Source organism: Chinchilla lanigera, unplaced genomic scaffold (genome assembly GCF_000276665.1).
Source record: "Chinchilla lanigera isolate Chin_1 unplaced genomic scaffold, ChiLan1.0 scaffold00019, whole genome shotgun sequence".
Classification (NCBI taxonomy): Eukaryota; Metazoa; Chordata; class Mammalia; order Rodentia; family Chinchillidae; genus Chinchilla; species Chinchilla lanigera.
In genome coordinates, this window is record NW_004955420.1 from 21,940,028 (window position 1) to 21,960,596 (window position 20,569).

At 55.8% G+C, this 20,569-nt stretch overlaps 1 protein-coding gene across 1 annotated transcript in view; it reads left to right on the forward strand.

Moving 5' to 3' along the window:
• The window catches only part of Igf2bp2 (insulin-like growth factor 2 mRNA binding protein 2), a gene marked incomplete at its 5' end in the record, with an annotated part of 138,326 nt that extends 121,058 nt beyond the window's left edge, over positions 1-17,268 (forward strand). The window contains 6 exon segments of the mRNA XM_013513485.1: positions 6,496-6,564; positions 7,123-7,239; positions 11,238-11,312; positions 12,266-12,397; positions 13,715-13,828; positions 15,685-17,268. Coding sequence (XP_013368939.1) covers positions 6,496-6,564; positions 7,123-7,239; positions 11,238-11,312; positions 12,266-12,397; positions 13,715-13,828; positions 15,685-15,777 — 600 coding nt within the window.
• Positions 17,269-20,569: the final 3,301 nt, after the last annotated feature.

Genomic DNA, 20,569 nt, shown 5'->3' on the forward strand with positions numbered 1-20,569 from the left:
TTCTTGGAAGTACAGCACTGTTATGTTTACACATTTTGAAAAAATGTCTTCTCAGCACTGGACTGTGTATTATGTGGTTACATTATTCGGTGATACAAATACAGGTAGAATAATACAAAACACTTAATTACAAGGGTATTTTTGTTGTGGTTTGTAATCTTATAATCTTACTCTGATTATCTCTCCCTAGGTAGACCTAACTTCTTTAAAGGCTGCATAGTATTCCATTACATGAATTTATCATTTTTCTAGCACCTTGTGTTTAGACATATCAGTTGATCCTAGGTCTTACCTGTTACAAATAGTGTCAGAGTACCCTCCACACACAGTCTTTGTGTATGTGTGTAATTACGTCTGAAAGTCACATCTAAGACCAACATTTACACATTAAAGGCTGTGTGCATTTGTATGCATTTTGAGTATTCACAGATTTCTCCGTTAACAGAATGCAGAAATTTTAAGAAGGTGGTTAAATCCTTCTTTTAAATGGCTTTTTGGCTGTTGTTGTCATGCTAAGGAAAAATCCTTCTCCCATCCAAAATTAAAATATTCTTCTGGGGGCTGGGGATTTAGCTCAGCAGCACAGCGCCTGCCCAGCAAGCACAAGGTTGTGAGTTCAATCCCTGGTACCAGAAAAAAACAAAACAAAACAACAAAAAACCACCAAAAAGAATAAAAATACTCTTCTGTGTTTCTTTATACTAATTTTTAGTTGTTGACTCCGGGGAGTTTATGTGTGTAATTCATAGGGTGTTTATCTTGACTTACACTTTGAGATAAGGATCTATTTTTTTTCCTAATGGATATCCAGTTACTCCAGAATCACTTACTGAATAATCTACTGTCTTACTCAACTTGAAAACACCAACTCTTTAAGTGCAGGGCATTCCTTCTTGGTTTCATTTCTGGACTCTTTAATATTCTAGTTGCCTCTGTACAACAATTGACGGGTTTTTACCGTCTTTGATGATTTTAACTGCAAGCTTGGTTTTTGTTTGGGTTTTTTGACTTTTCTCTCTCTCAAAGAGTGAATTGGGAAGATAACGCAATTTTTTTATGTTGGAGAAAATATATAGAAGTTTTCTATGCCTTGAAGATTTGATAAATCCCGTCCATAAAACATTCGGACCTAGCAACTTTGTTTGAAGAAAGACCATTATAGCCTTTCAGTTTCTCATAAGTTTTTCACTTGGTTTATTGATTTACAGTTTCCCATAAAACTATTTATTTCAGAGCTCAGTGGTAGAGTATTTGCCTAACATTGCAAGCCCTTAGTTTGATCCCCAGCACCACCCAAAAAAAAGGGAAAAAAATTCATCTCTCTCTCTATATATATATTGGCATAGCTGGGCAAGGTGACGCACACCGGTAATCCCAGCACTTGGGAGGCTGAAGCAGGAGGGTTGCCATGAGTTCAAGGCCAACCTGGGATACATAACTGAGTTCAAAGCTACCTAGAACTATATATAATGAGACCCTGTCTCAAAAATATATATATTTTTTCCTATGTATAGATATATATGGGCATAAAGTTGGCCAAAACCTTTTTCATCTCTAAACTTGTGGTTTTATCTTAATTCCTAACATCATGTATTTTCTTCCTTTAAAATGTCTAAGTAGGGGACTGGGGATTTAGCTCAGTGGCCCAGCACCTGCCTGGCAAGGACAAGGTTCGATTCCCGGTACCGGAAAAAAAAAAAATTTCTAAGTAAAGGATTTCCTTTTTTGTTACCTTACAATATTCATCCCCACCCCCATCACCACCCTGCCCAGGTATAAAGCCCAGGGGAATCGGTGTGCTAAGCAAGTGCTTGAGATGCGCAGGCTGGCCTTAAACTTCTGATCCTCCTGCCTCAGCCCCTCAAGTAGCTGGAATTAGAAGTGGGTGCCGTTACGCCCAAATTCCCTATGTGCTTCTGTACTCAAGTAATAAAGCATTTCTGGTTTTGTGGTCTTGCTCAGTGCATTACCAGATTTTGGAAATGTTGGGCATTTGGAAGGCTAGACATCCTCAAAGTTGGGTTGACAGCTGTGAGATCAAGCTTTGCCAGGTGACTCATAAACTCAATGTAATTTTTTTTTTATTATGCAACAGGGTCTCGCTCTGTAATTCAGGCTGGCCTTGAACTCACTATGTAACCCAGACTGGCCTTGAACTTGTGCAGTCCTCCTGCCTCAGCCTCCCAAGTGCTGGGATTACAGGCATGCTCTACCACACCAGATTATAATTTTATTTCTATGATTTGTTAAATTGTGAGAGCAGTTTCTAGTTCTCTGATTATGATCTTGTCAAATTCTCTAACAGATTTTTTTAAATGTTGTCCTAGAAATAATCTGCAGTTCTAGTACAAATTACTAAACTTCCTGTCAATAAATAAATCATCTCATAACCCGCAAGTGAACGTTGAGTGAACTTCTCACTTCTTTGCTCATTGTGGACTGTGTATTACTTGTGTCCCTTCTTCTCCCATTTGAGTTATTTATTCGGGCTTCGTTGTTTGGCTGGAATATTTCCTCAAACAAACAGCTTTTTACAGAAAATAGTACCTCAGTGGTGTAATTTCTCGGCCTCTGTATGTCTGAGAATGCTTTTCTTTCCTCCTCAACGTACATGAAAGTTCTGAGTCTGTAAGTGCTCCTGTCATCCACCCTTCCCTGGCTGGGAGCTCTGAGAACTACTCCCAGCATTGCTTCCCAGGTAAACGTGCTGTCAGCCTGATCCTCTTTCTTTTGTAGATAACTTTCTGCTCTTGTGTAAGTGTTTGGCCTTCTTACAGTATTTTCCCTTCACTCTTTGGAATTCAGAAATCTGCGTGAGTGCTCTGATTTGAAGGTTTAAATTCTGTGACTCGGGGAAGCCCTTCCCTTCCTTCTGTACAGTAACTAATTTCAGCATTGCTTCTCCTCCACCCGCTCTGGAGTTCCCGCTTTGGGTAGTAGATCTGCCCTGTCTGTCCGACTCCTCCGCTCTTTCTGCTTTGCAGGGGTTCCGTGTCCGATGCGTCCACGGGCTTTTGAGCAGCGGCCTCTGCGCTGTGTCTGCGCGCTGTGGAGTTTTTCCTTGGCGAGTCAGCGCCGTAGCGCTCTGGCGGTCTTTTCACAGCAGCCTGCTCGTGTTTTACCTCAGCACTGTCCTCTTGAATCCTACTAGGAAACAAAAGCAGAGCTTTCTGGCCCGGTATGGTGGCGCATGCCTGTAATCCCAGCACTGGGGAGGCTGAGGCAGGGGGAATCCCTCGAGTTCAAGGCCAGCCTAAGCCGTATAGTGAAACCCTGTCTCAAAAAAAAAAAAAAAAAAAACGGAAGAAAAGAGAAAGCAGAGCTTTCTGTAAAGCTCTTCCTCTTCCCTGAATTAATCCACTGGGTGTCGTTTGCTTGCCTCGCTCCACCTCGCTTCCATCTGTGATGCGGCTGGTTCTTTATGCACTTGTCCGGTAAGCTTGGCTCACCCGTTCATTCTTAACCCCGCAGCACGCACATTAACGAAGCCTTAGAGCTCCTTCACAGCCTGCCCCGAGGCCCGCCCACACCAGTGACTTCCCTTCCAGGCGCACAGCGTCCCGGTGCCCTGTTAGCTCTTGGGCTGCGGGGCCAGGCACAGAGGCGTTTTGTCTTGGCGAGCTTACCGGCTCCTAGCTCCCGCCTGCCCTCTGGTTGTCCTGAGAGCACACAGAGGTGGATACGCAGCTGTCGTGGACAGAGACGCTTGGACAGTCTCCGTAGGACAGTGTGAATGGACGTCCCCACAGCCGCGCTCTGACGGGTCTCCTGCCTTCCCTCGGCCGAGGCCCTGCTTACCAGCGGATGAGTCTCTGGAGCGGAATGGCTGGGCCTGGTCCCTGCGCGCTCCAGCCCCTGCTCCGCCTCACTCCTGCCACCCATTTCCCGCTGCTTCCCAGCGTCACCCAGGTCCTGGACCGCCCGCTCTCACACCTGGCTGAGATGCTGCAGCTCTCGCAGGAAAGCAGGCCTCGCCCTGGGACGCCTTCGAATGTTCACAGATGCGTGTTGCAGCCGCCTCCTGCGCCCGTTCCTCAGCCGCGTCAGACTCGGAGGAGGAGCAGAAGCAAGAGCCTGGGCCAGGGTTGGAAAGGCGCGTGGAGGATGCTAGCCTCAGCCACTGCCTGCTGGGGTGGGACTCACCTGGGCGTGTTGCCTAGAATGCTGCCTTTGCCCACCCGCTGTCCTAAAGCTCCTCACGCCCTCGGCATAAAGTAGCTTCTCCCGCACACTGGCTGGGATGCCTGGGGGTGGGACTCCTTGGATCCCTGTCAGGTGCCTGAGCCTGGTTGGTTCAGGTCTCCGGCAAGTTAGTATTTCCAGTCATCAAGGAAGCGCGTCTGTCCGAAAGCCGGGCCCTGGCTCTGGGGCTGCGGCTCCGGCTCCTCTGGCACTGCTCTCCGCTGCAGCCAGGGTCACCACCCCAGGCCTCCGCGCCTCAGCTGCCGCTCTTCACGTCCTATTTCTGCCGCAGTGCTTCTCCAGAGTCACCTTTTGTATCTGCTGCCTACGAACCATAAATCAATCCCCTGGTGGCAGTTTCTGTCCAAATACTGTGTCCCCAGCAGCTGGAACAGCACGTCCCCACCTGAGGAGCTCTTGAGCGCATGAACGAACAGTTGAGGGAATGCTCATAACAGTACTGTGAGAGCTAGAGACCATTTTAATGCATACGTGGCTAAGACGGTGGTTTACTAGGTCATCCCAGCTTGGAGAGCTGGCGCGTCAGACGCAGATCTTCTAGCTCCAAAACCAGCTCGTGAACACAAAGGCCAGTGACAGGGCCTTTGCTGGAAGTGAGCGGAGTGCTGACGTCAGGGTTCCTGCTTTACAACGATCGTGCAGCTGTGACTCATGAGTAAAAGGGAGTTTGTCCTTCTTGCCCTTAACAGTTGAACTGTCCTCACCCCAAGGGCTGGGTCTAAATGTGACCGTGTTTACGGTAGGAATATATTTGGGCCCAGACAGGAGCCATGCTGTTCTTGGCCCCACGCAAGCTTTAGAAGGGAAAGGCGCATCCCAGTGGGAAGGGATTAATTCTGCAGTGAGAGCAGAGGGACGGTGCCGCAGGTGAGAGGAGGGCGCCAGCACCTTGCCCAGGACAGAACTTTGAGCAGAGAGGCTACGGGAATTCTCCTTCTCTGATTTAGGACAGGGACCTGTGCAGAGAAAGGTCTGGAGCCCTCAAGAAAGGCAGGACCCAGAAATAAACGTCTTCACCCACCTGCCTGTCAGACATCAGGTGGTCCTGAAACCCCTGGTTTTGTGGCACCCTCTTGTGGGCATGAGGCATCACTGCAGCCTTTTTCCAAATGACAGCAAGGCGAGTACTAGAGCCAAGAGGTCTCTATCATCTCTCTGCGCCCTAAAAGAAGAACGGTTCCACCTTGTCCAGGCGGAGATGAGATGAACTTTATGACCAGGAACTGAATCCAGCTGAAGACTCGAGAGACAGAGAACAAACAAGTCAGGGGCCCTCATCAAAAACAAGATCCTCTAGGGGCTGGGGATTTAGCTCAGAGGCACAGCGCCTGCCCGGCAAGTGCAAGGTCGTGAGTTCGATTCCTGGTACTGGAAGAAAAACAAAAACCAAAAAAAGAAACCCAAAAAAACAAGATCCCCTAATCCAAGCATCATCCACGTCACTCTGGGTTGGAGCCGTCTTCCTGGGGTGCTGTCGGCAGGCGGGGGTGCCATGGTGCCCAGAGCTGACCCCTCCTTTCCTCTAACAGTGATGTCAGTGCTGCTTGTCCTTGTGTAAAGCAGTTAACTAGACTTTGGGCCTCTGGCCAGTGTCATATATAAGAATATGTATAACTGCAGCTGATTGGGAGCATTAAAAGAACTTAAATGGAAAATACATCATAGTACCTGGTACACAGTAGGTGTTCAGTTAAAGAGTAGCTGCTCTTTAAACTTAGCTCTTCCCGGCAGCTCTGTTCCCTACTGTCCACATTTGCCCTCTTGTTCCCCGCTTCCCTCTTCCCGTATTCACGTACGGCTTCTCCATTCATTCCTCCTCGCCCTCTTCCACAGTCTCTTCCCATTTTTCCAACCTCTGCATCCTTCCGCAGTTCTGTGACGGAGCTCAGTGGTCTGTCCTCCCACGAGCACGTCTGCTGCTTCCGAGTAACCCTGAGATGCTGTCTCAGGACACTCTGTTCCCTGCAGCCCGTGACTCATAATTCCCCAGGAAACAGAAGCCGCTGGCGCTGTCTCTACCCAGAGGCAAGGCAGAGCTCTGTGTGTGCGCGTAGGATCTCTCTGGTGCCATGCTCCTAGGAAGCCTAGAGCATGGCCCAGTGTAGGAACGAACACTCGGCCCCGAGGGTTACTGTGATGAGGTGACGTCTTGCCAGTTCTCAGTGGTCCGGGGCAGGGTGCGGGGGAGCAGAGGTCTGAGACACAAAGGGGCAGGCGTGAGGACCCCGTGGCGGCATTGGGTGGTGCAGTGGGAACAGCCGCTCACCGACCGCCTGCTTTGTTCCGCTGCAGACCCACTCCGGATACTTCTCCAGCCTGTACCCCCATCACCAGTTCGGCCCGTTCCCGCACCACCACCCTGTGAGTGCTTCTCACCCCCACCCCAGCTACCTCCCTCCCGGCCCGCGTGGCCTCTGCGGTCTGAGCAAAGCCTAGCAAAGGGGCGTGGCTCTGCCACAGACGCCTAGGGCAGGACCCCTGGCAGCCTTGCCCAAGAGCCGGCGCTCTGTGCCACAGGGTCTAGGGTGGGTGACTGGCCGTCTCCTGAGAGGCTGTCACGGGGTCTGGTCAGAGCAGGGCACGGGGGCTGAGCAGTTTCCGTTCCTCTGCCAGGGCCTCGGGACCCTGCCCTTAGACCAGCGTGCTTAGTACTGTTTGGATTTCTTGGATGAAGACAAAGGCAAAACATGTATCAGATTGGTGTGTTACAGACAGTGTTCGCGTCGCACACCTGCGGCTGCCCCAGAGGAGCCTGCTCTCGGGCGGGCAGGGCTCCCGCCGCATGCGGGTTCACCCCGGCTGCAGCCACAGGCACCCACGGTGCCTTGCCCCGGGGCCTGCTAGAACTTCTGGGGAACAGCAGAGGCCTGAGAGGTGGCCGTGTTACACTGACATCGCCCGTTGCGACTGCCTTTCCAGTACCCGGAGCAGGAGATCGTGAACCTCTTCATCCCAACCCAGGCCGTCGGCGCCATCATCGGGAAGAAAGGGGCGCACATCAAACAGCTGGCGCGGTTTGCGGGGGCCTCCATCAAGGTAAGGCTGCCCCCCCAGTCCCTTGTCCCCACGTCTCTCTTCCCCCTGCCGGTCCCAGGCAGCAGGGACAGCGTCCAGCAGAAGCCCGCAGGGCCTGGAAGCCTGAGTTACACAGAGGAGGGATTGCGGTGAGATGGGGAAAGAACGCTGTCTTGGGAAACCCTTTCCTTCTGCGGGACTGTTCCGCCTGCCTCCTGTTCCCGCTTCGCACTCCTCTTCTGTCCCACCAGGACCGGAGTGGGAAGCACGGCTGCAGTGCAGGCAGGTTCTCTTCACATTCTTTGACTTCACCCTGCCCTCTCCTCCAGATCAGCAGAAAGTCGGGACTGCTGGGGGTGGGTGGCCGCACCACCGCAAGCCTCGGCTACTGGCGCTTGGCCACCTCCGATGCTTTCGTTACTCCGCGCCTCAGTGGCCGCGGAAACGTGGGGAAATAATTTGAATGCAGAACTCTGAAGCGTGGTGATAAAGTCACGGGTAAACCAAAGCGGCCGCCCCGGGAAGCATCGCTGGGTGTGTGGGGCTGGGCAGCCGCGCAGCGTGGCCGCGGTGACGGCCCGCATCCAGCCCCGCTCCGGTGCCACGCAGCGCGTCCCCGAGCAGCTGAAGGGGAGGATTATCCCCCGCCCCGCTGCCCAGCGGCTGTCGGCCCTGACTCCGGGCAGCATGCTGGGCACGTCCCAAGCCTCGGGAAACGCTTTGGGAAACAGAGTTTCCGTTGTTACGGAAAGTAATTTGCTAGCATGAGACAACCCGGAATTCCGAACGAGAAGTCTCATGACTTGGAGAGAAAGAATGCTGCTGCTCTGTGCCCAGGAGGAGCTGGAATTTCTCCCACAGCAAGTGTGCTGGAGGGAAAAAAAACAAAAGAACATTCCGCGTTGTGCAGAATGAGGACTGCAGTGAGGCGGAGAAGGACCCTGGCCCTCCCAGGCCTCGTGTATCTCTCCTGGGGTGGGTGGGTTACAAACTGGACGGGAGCCCTGAAACGTGGGAGACGCTGGGGCCCAGGGAGCTCTGAGCGTGGTGACCTGCGAGGATGGGACCTGGCGCAGGTGCTGACGGCCGGTGCCCACGTGGAGCGGGAAGCCTGGGACACGGCCGGCTCCACCCAAGGGCCTTGCCCACCGTTCAGCGCTGCGGCCCGAGGTGCCGGCGGGAGCCAGGACGAGACCCCATCCGCGGCAGGGATCCGAGGAATCCTCTCATCGGATCCCCTTTGTCCAGCTGAGAAACCGGACACAGCACACGGAGGAGTTCAGGCCGCCTAAGCGGCAGCGCTGCTTTTGAACGTAAAATCCACCAAGATGGTGAGCGCCTCCTGGGGCCAGCCGCAGCTCCCGCTCCCCACGCAGTGCTGCCTGGAGCCATCAGACGACTCGTCCAAGGCCCCAGAGCTGAAGAACCTGGCTGCTCCGCTTCCGGGCGAGCGCTTCCCACACAGCGCCCTTGCGTCCTTCAGAGCTGTTCGCAGCAAGCCAGAAAACAGGGAGAGGGAGCGCAGTTGCCTGCGCTGCGGCCCGTGGTGTTTCAGAGACCGCTGTGCCAGCAGGGTGGGTAGGTGACGCGTCACTCCTCGTGGCCGCTGATAGACAGCAGGGCTGTGCCGGGTCGGACAGCGACGGTGCTGCACACTGGGCCTCCTTCCCCCTGTGCAGCATTGAAAAGGGGAGCAGAACACCGGGAAAGCCAAGCGTTGGGGAGAGAAATCTCCTGCATTTGAGTATCTGCTCTTCACCGGATTCCTATCGTCTGCACAGGAGGGCGGGGACCTCGCTGGCTCCAGAGAGGCCAGGTTTCTGCTTTGCTGGTCTTTGGGGACCAGAACCCAGGTCACATTTGGTGCTGCCCAGCGAGAAGAGCTCTGCACTGGTCCGTGGGAGCAGTGTGCGGCCAGCTGAGCCGGGATCTGGGGCGCGTCCCAGGAGATGCTGGGGTTGGGTTCCTGTCGCCCACCTTTCCTGCAAGCCGTGCTCAGCAGGCCCCCGAATGCCGCATAAAACTCAGCTGACAGTATTAGCCGGGGCCTTCCCCTTCCTGATCCCCTCTGACACGTTTGCCCCATGAGCTTGGGGGTCACTTCGCATGTCCGGGTCCTGTGGATGCTGCCGGCCTTCGCGTTCCTGTCCCTGGGGCGCCATCCCGCAGCTCAGGAGCACACGAGGAGCTCCACACCCCGGAGCAGGAGAGCGACAGGGACTCCGTGCGGAATCCAGGCAGAGTGATGGCCGTCAATAGGAAGTAGACAGCAACAGCAGAAAGGATGGGACCCCATGAGTCATGGATCAGCCCGCATCCCTCTTGGTTTGGTGGCCGTAGGAGCCAGAACTGTGCAGCCTCTCGCTTACCCAGGCCCTCTGCCGCTGCGTGTGGCCCGCCCTGCGTCCCAGACCCCAGGCCTGCTGAGGCCACTGCCTAGAAAGGGCTGCCGGTGGTGGAGGACGCACCATGAGGAGCTGAGTTGTGGGTCACCTGGGTCCCACATTCATTCATCCTCGTGGTTGTTAGGCCAGAGAGCTCTTCAAAGACCTGGCGAGGCCCCTCCTTGTGGAGCAGGTCAGGGTCAGCACGCGCCTTGGGGTGATTTCCCGTGAGAGCCGGGGCACTGCTCCCATGGAGGCTGCCTGCACGTGCGGGCTTAGGAGGACAGTGCACGGTTGTGGGAAGGACAGCTCCCACCTCCCGGCTCCCGGCTCCCACCTCCTGGCTCCCGGCAAGGCCGGGATGCCTTGGGCCAGAGCTGCATCTTGAGTGGAGAGCCCAGTTCTTTCCCAGCAGGGCTCTTGCTCAGGCCTCAGTCTCAAAAACGGGATTTCCACTGTTTTTTTTTTCGGGAACCGTATAAATGACCACATTTCCTTTTTTATATTTGCTCTTAGAAGTGTACAAGTAAAGCTGGGGTGGTAATGCATGCCTGTAATCCCAGAGCTGTGGGAGGCTGAGGCAGGAGGATCCCAAATTCAATCCCAGTTTGTCTCAAACGGAAAAATAAAAACACGGGAAGTAGCTCAGTGCAGAGGTCCTCGGTTCAATCTCAGGACTGCGGAGGCAAACAAAAACACCTTAGAAGTGAACTTGTGGCCCCACTGAGGCACTTCGTGAAGTGCATTGTTTGTAGTAACTTCATTCCTGGCTCATCCTTACATTCCTGAGCGCCCTGTATACTTCTAACTTATTTTACTTTCAATTAAGTTTAATTTTGCTACAATTTGCTAATTGGGTTTCAGGTTTATATTCATTTCAATTTTGTATGTCTTGTTATGTTGCCTGGCTGGTCTCAGATTCCTGTGCTCCTGCCTCAGCCTCCCAACAAGTGTGCACCACTGCACCTGGCTTGCTTTTGTGTGCTTTTTAAAATTAGGTCTTTTTGGAATAAAGCAGGGAATGCATTTTTTAAAATGCAACAACCTGTAACAAAAAGTCCTAGACTGGTCTATTGTTTGTGTGAGGAGAGTTCAGGCAGAGACCGGAGGAGGTGCGCAGCTTGGGGCCCCATCCCGCACCCTTCACAGGCCAGGGGAGGCAGAGGGGAGGGGAGGGCCTTGCGGAGCCTGGCGTCCTCCCCTGCTGTGGTGCTGTTGACTCCGGATACCTTCACCCGGAGGAGGTGAACCCCCGTGACCCACTCTGCTCCGTTCCTGCTGCAGGCCACACTCCAGTCCGGCACCTCGTGGACCCACTGCCTCCCCGCTGGGCCCCTGGGGTGGCAGAGCCCGCAGCCCTCTCCCTGCACGCCTGACTTCCTGTTCCTTCCCATGGCTTGGCTGGGTGAGAGGAAGCCAGTTCCACCACGCGTGCTCAGGGCAGGGACAGCAGTAAGCACCGACCTGCCCCCGCTCTCCCTGGGTGGCTAAAGACGCAAACGCAACCCTGAGCATCAGGGTTACAACTTCTAAGGCGGGTGTGGAGGCACCCCTGGAGACGGCATGTGTGTCGCCCACTCAGACGAGCAAGAGAGACTCGGTGTCAGCATTGTTCTCTTCCCTTGTGACCCGCAGATTGCCCCCGCCGAAGGCCCGGACGTCAGCGAGCGGATGGTCATCATCACCGGGCCCCCGGAAGCCCAGTTCAAGGTCAGTGCTGGGCGGCCGCAGAGGCGTGGGCAGGCTGGCTGCGGGGCCTGGCTTCCTCACCTCCGTGGGGCTCCCGTCCCTCGCCCTGCAAGCTGTGGCCGTCAGCCCGGGGTGGGAAGACACGGGGCCTCGGAAGTTCTTCAGTGAGATGTGTTGTTTTCTTTCATCTTTTGGCCTATTTCCCTCCTATAGCAAAATCACCAGTTTTCTAAAAGCCAGAAACATGTATTAATTTATAAACATGTTCTCCTTTTAATGAAAAATTTCAAACATGAAAGTGTAAAGCGAACACGTAGGGAACCATTCCAAAGCAAGTCTTCCCTAGGCAGAGTGGCGCAGGCCTGAGGCTGGGGGATCACAAAATGGAGCCTCGTTGTGTGATACTGAGACCTTGTCTCAAGGGGAGAAGAAAACACTGGGGGCTGGGGCGCAGCCGTTGGAGAGCCCCTAGTTCCATCCCCAGGACACAAAACCAAGTAAACCACCCCTTCAGGGCAGGAGTGGACAAGGTGTGGTCGTCCACAGGACAGGGTATTGTTGCCTGGCTTTGGCGTGAGGGCTGCCCGGAGGACGGGGCACAGCTGGGTGGCAGAGCCCTCACCTGGTCTGTGTGAGACCTGGGTTCGCAGCCCTGGCGCAGGCAGCAAAGCAAGCCCAGGCCGCGAGTCCCACCGCGCACCCTCACTTCCGTTCTTCGACAGCCAGGGCCCTGCGGGGACTGCGGTGGGAGGCGCTCGGCTCCCTATGCAGCCTCTCGGGCAGGGGCTGGGGAGCAGGACAGCAGGCCCCAGGACCCCAGCCCCAGCCTGTGGGCCGGTGGGAGCTGAGCCAGGCACACAGCCTTGGGGAGGGCACGGCGCATCAGGTGCCCGGAACCGCCCTGTCCCCTCCCCAGCCTGAGAGAGGGCGAGGCCGGGGGCGGGCTCAGTTCTCAGTGACACTGCGTCCTCTAGGCCCAGGGGCGGATCTTCGGGAAGCTGAAAGAAGAAAACTTCTTTAACCCCAAAGAAGAGGTAAAGCTGGAAGCCCACATCAGAGTGCCCTCGTCCACCGCTGGCCGGGTGATTGGCAAAGGCGGCAAAACCGTAAGTGGGCGGCGGGCTCATTGTCACCTGCTGGAGTTCCCTGTCCTTGCCCGAGTTCCCTCCACGCCCCCGGCTCTTCTCACTCAGCACGTGGCCAGGCCGGGCACTCAGACACGGTCGGCGGCGCTCCAGAGCAAAGGGCCCGGTTCCATGGTGCCCGGCCCCAGACCAGCGCAGCCGGGACTGTGCAGACCGCTGGCTCCGTGCAGGGCCGTGGGCCGGCATTCCCTGCTCCCCAGCAGAGGCCTGCTGCTGTCTCCCACACCTGGACCTCCACTGGGCAGGCCTCACTCGAGTGCGCAGGACAGGAAAGGGGTTCTTGAAAGATTCGCTACACTCTCAGTCCAAAGGTGGCAGAGACGAGATACAGGGTGAAAGTGCTGGAGCGCATGCTTAGCGTGTACGAGACCCTGCGCTCGGGCCCCAGCACCTCCAAAAAGAAGGGGAGAGTGTAGGCCATTGACCGAGGCCTGTAGGACATGCAGATCTCCGGTGGGCACACGGCCTGGCGAGTGGCAGGACTGGGAGTTCGGTTCCAGAGTCCTGAGTGTGTGTGTTGTTGTATAAAGAGATTTCAGAGGATTGAAGGCTGAGTTCCAGGTCCAGAGAGTCACCTTTACTCAGAAGCACACAGCTTCGCGGCGTCCTATCCCCGGGAGTCAGGCCTGTGCACCGTGCGTGGGAGGCAGAACGTGATTCAGCGGGTGCTCACTGCCTGTGTGCTCAGTTTAGAACTGGACGGGAGCATTCGGTATCCCGGAGTGTGTCAGCTCTCCCCTTGCTCCCTGAACTCGCCTGCAAGCCCCGCCTGAGTCAGGCCCGGGGGAGGGGGACGGCCGTCGGGAGGGGCCCAGCGCCTTGGGAAGTGCCTCGGGGAGGCGAGCAGGAGGTGGGCTGAGGTTGGGGACCAGTGTGGCCTGGAGGGGTGGAGCGAGGCGGGCAGGGAAGCAGCCTAGGCCCTTGGAGGGAGCCCCAGCGTGAGACTGGGGAGGGAGGGACAGTGCACCCTGCCACCAGCCAGGAGTTGTCCGCTTCCACTCAGCGCCCCGCGTGTGTTGGGGCTTTCTCACCTTGACTGGGGGGTCAGCGGGGTGCTGTGAGCGCCCCCCCGTCCTGATGGAAAGGAATCCACAGCAGAAGAGTCACCCCGTGCTGGGCAACCCTCCCCATCTCCAGCCCCCTCCAAGCGTGGCCAGGGCAAGAGGCCCGTGTCGGAGGCAGGAGAGGGGGGCGTTCCACCCCACCGCCCCCAGCTGGCCCTGTGGGCCCTGGGAGCAGGAGCTTCCCCACCCACACCCCGGCTCCTCTCCCTTGCAGGTGAATGAGCTGCAGAACCTGACCAGCGCCGAAGTCATTGTGCCTCGTGACCAAACGCCTGATGAGAATGAGGAAGTGATTGTCAGAATTATCGGGCATTTCTTTGCTAGCCAGGTACCTGCGCCATGAGGGTCGCCTCTCTCCTGCCAGTCTCTTCCCACTCCTCGCCTAAGCTGGGTGGCCACCGTCCAGGACACCTGCACACCTGCCCACACACCTGTAGCAGAGCCCTCCCTTCCGGCTCTGCAGGGACCGCCCGCCGTGCAGGGGACCTTGTCCCAGTCCTTCCTGCCACTGCTGTCCCTGGATGTGCAGGGGGAGCTGAGGAAATGTGTAGGGAGCCCCTGATGTGCCCAGGCCCAAGCTCTCCCTCCCTGATAGGCCCCTGCGACAGCCACATGCCCAGTAGCCTCCTCATGGAGTCCTGGGGCCTGAGAATGGCCTGGTACCAAGATCTCGACTTGATGTGTGTGTTATGCATTGCAAGAGACCCTAGTTTCCTCCCCACTTCCTGTCCACTCCCCCCACTTCTTCACTTCCCTCACTTCACTTCCCCTTCACTTACCACTTCACTTCCCCTTCACTTACCACTTCCTCTCTACTTCCCGTTTTACTTCCCCCCACTTCCTCTCCACTTTCCCTACTTCCCCCTTCTCCACTTCCACTTGCTCTCTACTTTCCTCCACTTGTCTTGCACTTCCCCTTTCTCCTTCCCCCCATTCATTTCCCCTCCATTTCCCACTTCCTCTCCATTTCCCCTTTCCCCCTTTCACTTCCCACTTCCTCTTCACTTCCCCTACTTCTCTACTTCCCCCCACTTCTCCCTTCCTCTCTGCTTCCCCTTCTACAGTTACCACTTGTTTCTCACTTCCCCACCTCACTTCCTCTCCACTTCCCACTTCCTCTCCCCTTCTACTTCCCCCCACTTCCTCTCCACTTTCCCCACTTTCCACTTCCCCTTCCTCTGTACTTCTTTTCCACTTCCCCCACTTCCTCTCTACTTCCCTCCACTTCCCTCCCATTTCCCCTTCCACCTTCCCCCTTCATTTCCCCTCCGCTTTCCACTCTCTCCACTTCCCCCTTCCACTTCCTCTCCACTTCCCCTACTTCCTCTCTACTTCCCCCCACTTCCCCCTTTTCTGCTTCCCCTTCTACAGTTCCCACTTGCTCCTCACTTCCCCCACCTCACTTCCTCTCCACTTCCCACTTCCTCTCCCCTTATACTTTCTCCTACTTCCTCTCCACTTCCCCACTTTCCACTTCCTCTACTTCCTCTCTACTTCCCCCACATCAGTTCCCACTTCCTCTCCACTTCCCTTTCCACTTCCCCACACTTCTTCTCTACTTTCTCTACTTCCTCTCTACTTCCCCTTCTCTACTTTCTCTTCCCCCACTTACCACTTCCTCTCCACTTCCCTTTCCACTTCCCCACACTTCCTCACTTCCCCCACTTCCCCTGCACTTCCTCTGTTGCCACCTCGGGCTCCCCACACTGCTGCTTCCGTCTGCGGTGTAGGCACAGATCCGTCCGCTTTTCCCAGGGCTTTCCTGGTTGGGTTTTCAGAGAGAACGGCCCGGTCCTTGCCCCTAGCGGGTGGGGCCTACAGCTTCTGCTCCCCTGTGGCCCACAGGTGCAGCCCTGGCTGTGGTTCGCACAGCCCTCTCCCTCCAAGGGAAGGTCCTGGCCCGGCTCCCTCTTCCCAGCTGGGGAGACTGATTCCGCAGTGGGGGCCCCAAGCTGTGTGTACCCCCCAGGGCCCCTCTCGGGCTCCCTGTGTTGTGCCCTGGCCTTTAGTCCCCTGCGAGCTGCCGCCAGATGGGGGCCTGCTCCTGCCTCTCCAGCAGCCTGCAGTAGGGTGGGAGGGGCTCCCCCTCACTGCTAGGCCGGAAGGGTCGGGAGGGAGTGGCTGGGGGAGACCCCGCCCACGTCCCACCTCGCCCCTCCCGCCCTGCCCGTGTCTCTGCTGCAGACGGCGCAGCGCAAGATCAGGGAAATCGTCCAGCAGGTGAAGCAGCAGGAGCAGAAGTGCCCTCAGGGAGGCGCCTCACAGCGCAGCAAGTGAGGCCGCCCAGGCGCCGGCAAACAACGGATGAATGTAGCCCCCCAGCACCTGACCGCCGACCAAACAGCCAGCAGACCGGGAGCAAACCAAAGACCATCCTGAGGAAGAAGTCTGCGGAGGCGCGGGCGCAGGGCCAGGGGTCGGGCAGAGGAGGGGCGCCGGAAGGCGGGGGTCCCCGAGCCCCCGGCCGCCCCTCCCGCCTCCCCGGGCTTCTGCAGGCTTCCCAGCCGTCACCACCCATCCACTCGGGTCTCCCCAACGCCCACGACGCTATCCCTTTTGGTTGAACTAACATAGGTGAATGTGTTCAAAGCAAAGCAAAATTCACCCCCTTTTCCGTTTCTCTTTTGTGGAAAATTGTCTCTGTACATGTGTGTACATATTACAAGGGGAAAGATGTTAAGATATGTGGCCTGTGGGTTACACAGGGTGCCTGCAGCATTAATATATTTTAGAAATAATATATCAAATAACTCAACTAACTCCAATTTTTACTCAATTATTAATTTTGTTTTCTTTTTGAACAGAAAGCAGGCTTTTTCTAGACTTTAAAGAATAAAGTCTTTCTTTGGGAGGTCTAACGGTGTGGAAAGGAACTTCCAGGCCGCCCACAAAATTCACCCAGAGGGAATTCCGTCGAAGGACACTGGGCAGTGCTGGACCGCCTGTGTCTGTCAGCAGAAGGGATACCGTCTGGAGGAGGGGCCTGTCCCTCGTCACCTGTCCAGCTCACACCCGTTTCTTTTGGCTTCACAGGTTTTAAACTGGTTTTTTGCATCCTGCTATATAATTCTCTGTCTCTCTCTGTTTCTCCTCCCCCTACGCCATCCCCGCTCCTTGGAGTCCCCTCCCCCCTCTGTCTCCGCCCCCCATCCATGCACCCCCAGGCAAAGCAGTGCTCTGAGTACATCACACAGAAGGAACACACGCGAAACACACAAACCAGCCTCAGCTTCCACTCACGCACGAGAACAAGGGTCAGGGCTACTGGTCGCAGCATTCGGAAGAGGAAGACAGGAGCCCATCAGCCAACCCGCCCACCAAACCAGGAACGAGTCCAGAAAGAAAGAATGTATTCTGTCGTTTTACATTTTGGTGTAGAAGCCATCGATGTTCAGTGAAATGATTTCTTTCTTAAAAAAAAAAAGAAAAGAAAACAATTTACATAAGGTTGTTGGCCCAGGGCGTTAAAATTTACAGATTTTTTTAAAACAAAAACACACAAAAAAAAGCTACCTCAGGTGTTTTTTACCTCAGCACCTTGCTGTTGTGTTTCCCTTAGAGATTTTGTAAAACTGATAGTTGGAGCATTTTTTTATTTTTTTAATAAAAATGAGTTGGAAAAAAAAATACGATATCAACTGCCAGGCTGGAGAAGGTGCAGTGCAAGTGTGTGACAGCCGCTCTGAACTGTCTTCCGCTAGCCGAGAGCCTGTATGGCCTTCTTTTGGACAAACTTTGAAAACGTTTATTAAAAAAAAAAAAAAAAAAGACAAAAAACAGAGAGAGAATATTGGAGATGTCCTGAGTTCCAATAGGGTACGCGCCATTAGGGCTTTTTGCGCTAAAGGATGAACATGTACTGGTTTATGTGAACAAGCCATTTACCACCAGACTGCAACGCCAGTTTCCTCTACTGCAAACAGTGTTCTGTGACAAAAAAAAGGAAAAAAAAAAAAAAAAAAAAAAAAAAAAAAAAAAAAAAAAAAAAGAAAAAAAAAATATATCCAGCTAACAAGATCCTGGTGTCTGATGTGCTTATTTCACTGAGTATCGCCTCCTCCTGGTGTGTCCGGAGTGGCAGCTCTGGGGACCGGGGCCTCGGGCCAGCCTCCGAGGCCGCGACCCGGGCCGTCTGAGCCTTGGTCTTCAGGCCTGTGTGGGGGAAGCTGAGCTCCATCCAGGATCCCCTGGACCGGCAGCGTGTCGCCCAGAGCTTGTTGGAAACACAATCTCGGGGTGCACCCAGGGCCAAGATTTGAGGGGTGCGGCCCGGTGACTGCCTCCGCAGCACTCCGGATCACCTTCCTAGGGCCTGAGGACGGGCTGGCTGTGCCCAGCTGCTTCTTCCGTGAGGGCACCTCAAGCCTGCTAGGGGGGGTTCGTTTCCACGCGGAAGGGAGACGTGTGCTTGGCCATTTGGGGAAAGAGGTGCTTCCCTGCTCCGCGGGAAGCGCCATTGCAGGTGTCCCGGAGCTCGGAGGAGGGCAGGGTCACGGGCGCCCGGAGGTGGGCGCTCATGCCTGTGCCAGGTGGGACCGAGCGGTGCTGATACTTAGCCAGGTGCGCGGTGCACGCCTGTGGTCCCAGCTACTGAGCCTGGGCGGCATGGCAAGATCCTGGCTCAAAACACAAGCCAGTAGGTGGTGAGGGATGTCAGTCCAGCTTTTGGGGTGATGTGAGCCGATTAGCTTCCGCGGTCACAGCATTGCCCCCAAAATCCCTGCAAGGCCACTCACTGGTGAGCGCCCAAGTTTCTCATTTCCCATCTCGGGGTGTTGATTCCACTCCTCCAATTTCAGGGCATGTAGATGCCAGGCGGCAGCGCCCCCACCCCTATTACCCACTGCTCCTGAACACGGGGCCAGAGAAACTTGCATCCCGCACCCCACCCGGGAGGCCGCACTGCCCGCCTGAGAGAAGCCGGCTGCCTGGCAACCGGTTATGACCGAAATGGTGCCCGGGCTAAAGGGATCTGTGCCAAGCAAGGGGAGAGAAGCACCACGTCTGCACAGAGAGGGCTGGGGGCTGGCTCCCGAGAGAGGTGGGCGTCAGGGCGGGGCCGGCTGATGCGGGGACCTGCCCAGCACCCACCCTCGGCCGCGCTGGGCTTGCAGAAACGGGAGGCAGATCACACCAGCGAGAGCAGGACCGAGACCAGGCGAGCCGCCTCCCCGCCCCCTGGCAAAGACTGCGACCCACTTCCCGCCCGAGTGATGTGTGGTGCCCTGTCCCATCTCATCCCGGCGCTCTGCAGCTGGCGCAGCTCCAGGGGGTGACCCGGGTGCTGATGACCTGTCCACCATGTGGGCACGAGGAGCTCTGGTCTTATGCTAATCTTTTTGTTTGTTTTTCCGGTACCGGGAATCGAACTCACAACTTCGCGCTTGCCAGACAGGCACTTGCGCCACTGAGCTATATCCCCAGCCCTCTTGTGCTAATTTCATCAGCTGTAAATCGCAGACTTTTCCTATCTTGGCCTTCTGACATCCCAGAAAGTCTCCTGCGCACGTGATTTGACACTAAAATAAAACAAAAGGGTAGCAGATGAAGACTAAGCCCAGCTGCAAAGGTTTTCTGCCTCGGCCTCCACTATGCAAAGCCCCACTCCACTGAGCTGCCTGAAACCCCGCGACCCAGCGGCTCTCCGGTGCTAATGCCCGCCTTGGGATGCTCCTCCCGGTGAGGGGTGTCTGAGGCCCGGCTTGGAAAGGAGCGGGAGGGTCTGGGGATTTAGCTCAGCGGCACAGCGCCTGCCTGGCAAGCCCAAGGTCGTGAGTTCGATTCCCCGTACTGGAAAAAAAAAAAAAAAAGAAAGAAAGGAGCGGGGGTTCGGCGTGGTTGCTGATCAGCATCATGAGAGCCCTCCAAAGCGTGAGACTAGGAGACGAGAGAACGGGTAACGGTTTGGGGTTCCCACAAAGAACCAAAAGAGAAGACGGGCCTGCAGGGAAGGAGGGCACCTCCACGGGGACGGGGAAAGGCGATGACCTCGCACTCAGGAGGCCCCGGGTGAGTCGATGATTGAGCAGACCGAAAGCCTTGGAGAACGGGAAACATTTGGCCCCGACCTGGTCCTGCGTCCCTGGGGAAGGCTGCGAGCGCCAGAGCCCCCCGCCACCCCACCCATCCTGAAAGGAGCCCAACCTACATCCGGGAGCGTCTGAATTTCCCGGTGCCCTCCAGCCTGCAGGAGGTGTCTCTGCCCCACGCTGCTAAAGCCTAGGGAAGCCGGGCGTGGTGGCGCCCACCTGTAATCCCAGCACTCGGGAGGCTGAGGCAGGAGGATCATTGCGAGTTCGAGGCCAGCCTAGCTACAAAGTGAGCTCAAGACCAGCCTGAACTGCATAGCAAGACCCTGTCTCAAAAAGATCAAAAAATAAAGTCTAGTGACACTGCCACCACGTCCGTGGGGACTGTCGCCTGCTGCTGCCCTTCCTTCCTCTTCTTGCCCCTACCGCACTGGCGCAGAGGAACTGAGGATGTGTTTTGCAGGTTCTCCTGCTGCTCGGCTCGCACCGGCCACATCCGGCGGCTTCCTCTGTCTCTCCGGAGCGGGGCTGGGGCTCTGAGCAGCTCTTGCTTTCTCAGGACAGCTGGCCGGAGGCCAGAGCCTCACAGGCGCGAGCCACTCTGCGTGACCTCGGTGCTTCTCTGCCCTGATGGGGTCAGGGGGATCGGAGTACTCAGCCTGTTCCTACTGGTGAATTTTGCGGCGTGGCCTCTGTCTTCCAAACGTGGCTGACTATAAACAGCGAATATTCCTTTTCGCCTCCAGTACCCTCTAGTGACTAGAAAGGCGACCCCTACCGCAATTTTTCTGTAACTGCACCCCCCCGGCAGTAAGAGTCGCTGAGTCCCCCGCAGTCACAAGACTCCTTGCGGGGGGGTCCTAGCAAACTTGAACCCCTTCCCAGCTCTGCGTGTGCGGAGAGGACCTCAGAGGCCGTTCGAGACGCTTCCACCCGCCTCAGATCTGTCCCCGGAGTCACGCCACACACAGCACGCGTCCTGGCCTTCCTAGGACGGCTCTCAAGCTTCCCAGGCGGCCACTCCAGGCTTTGCTTCCAGC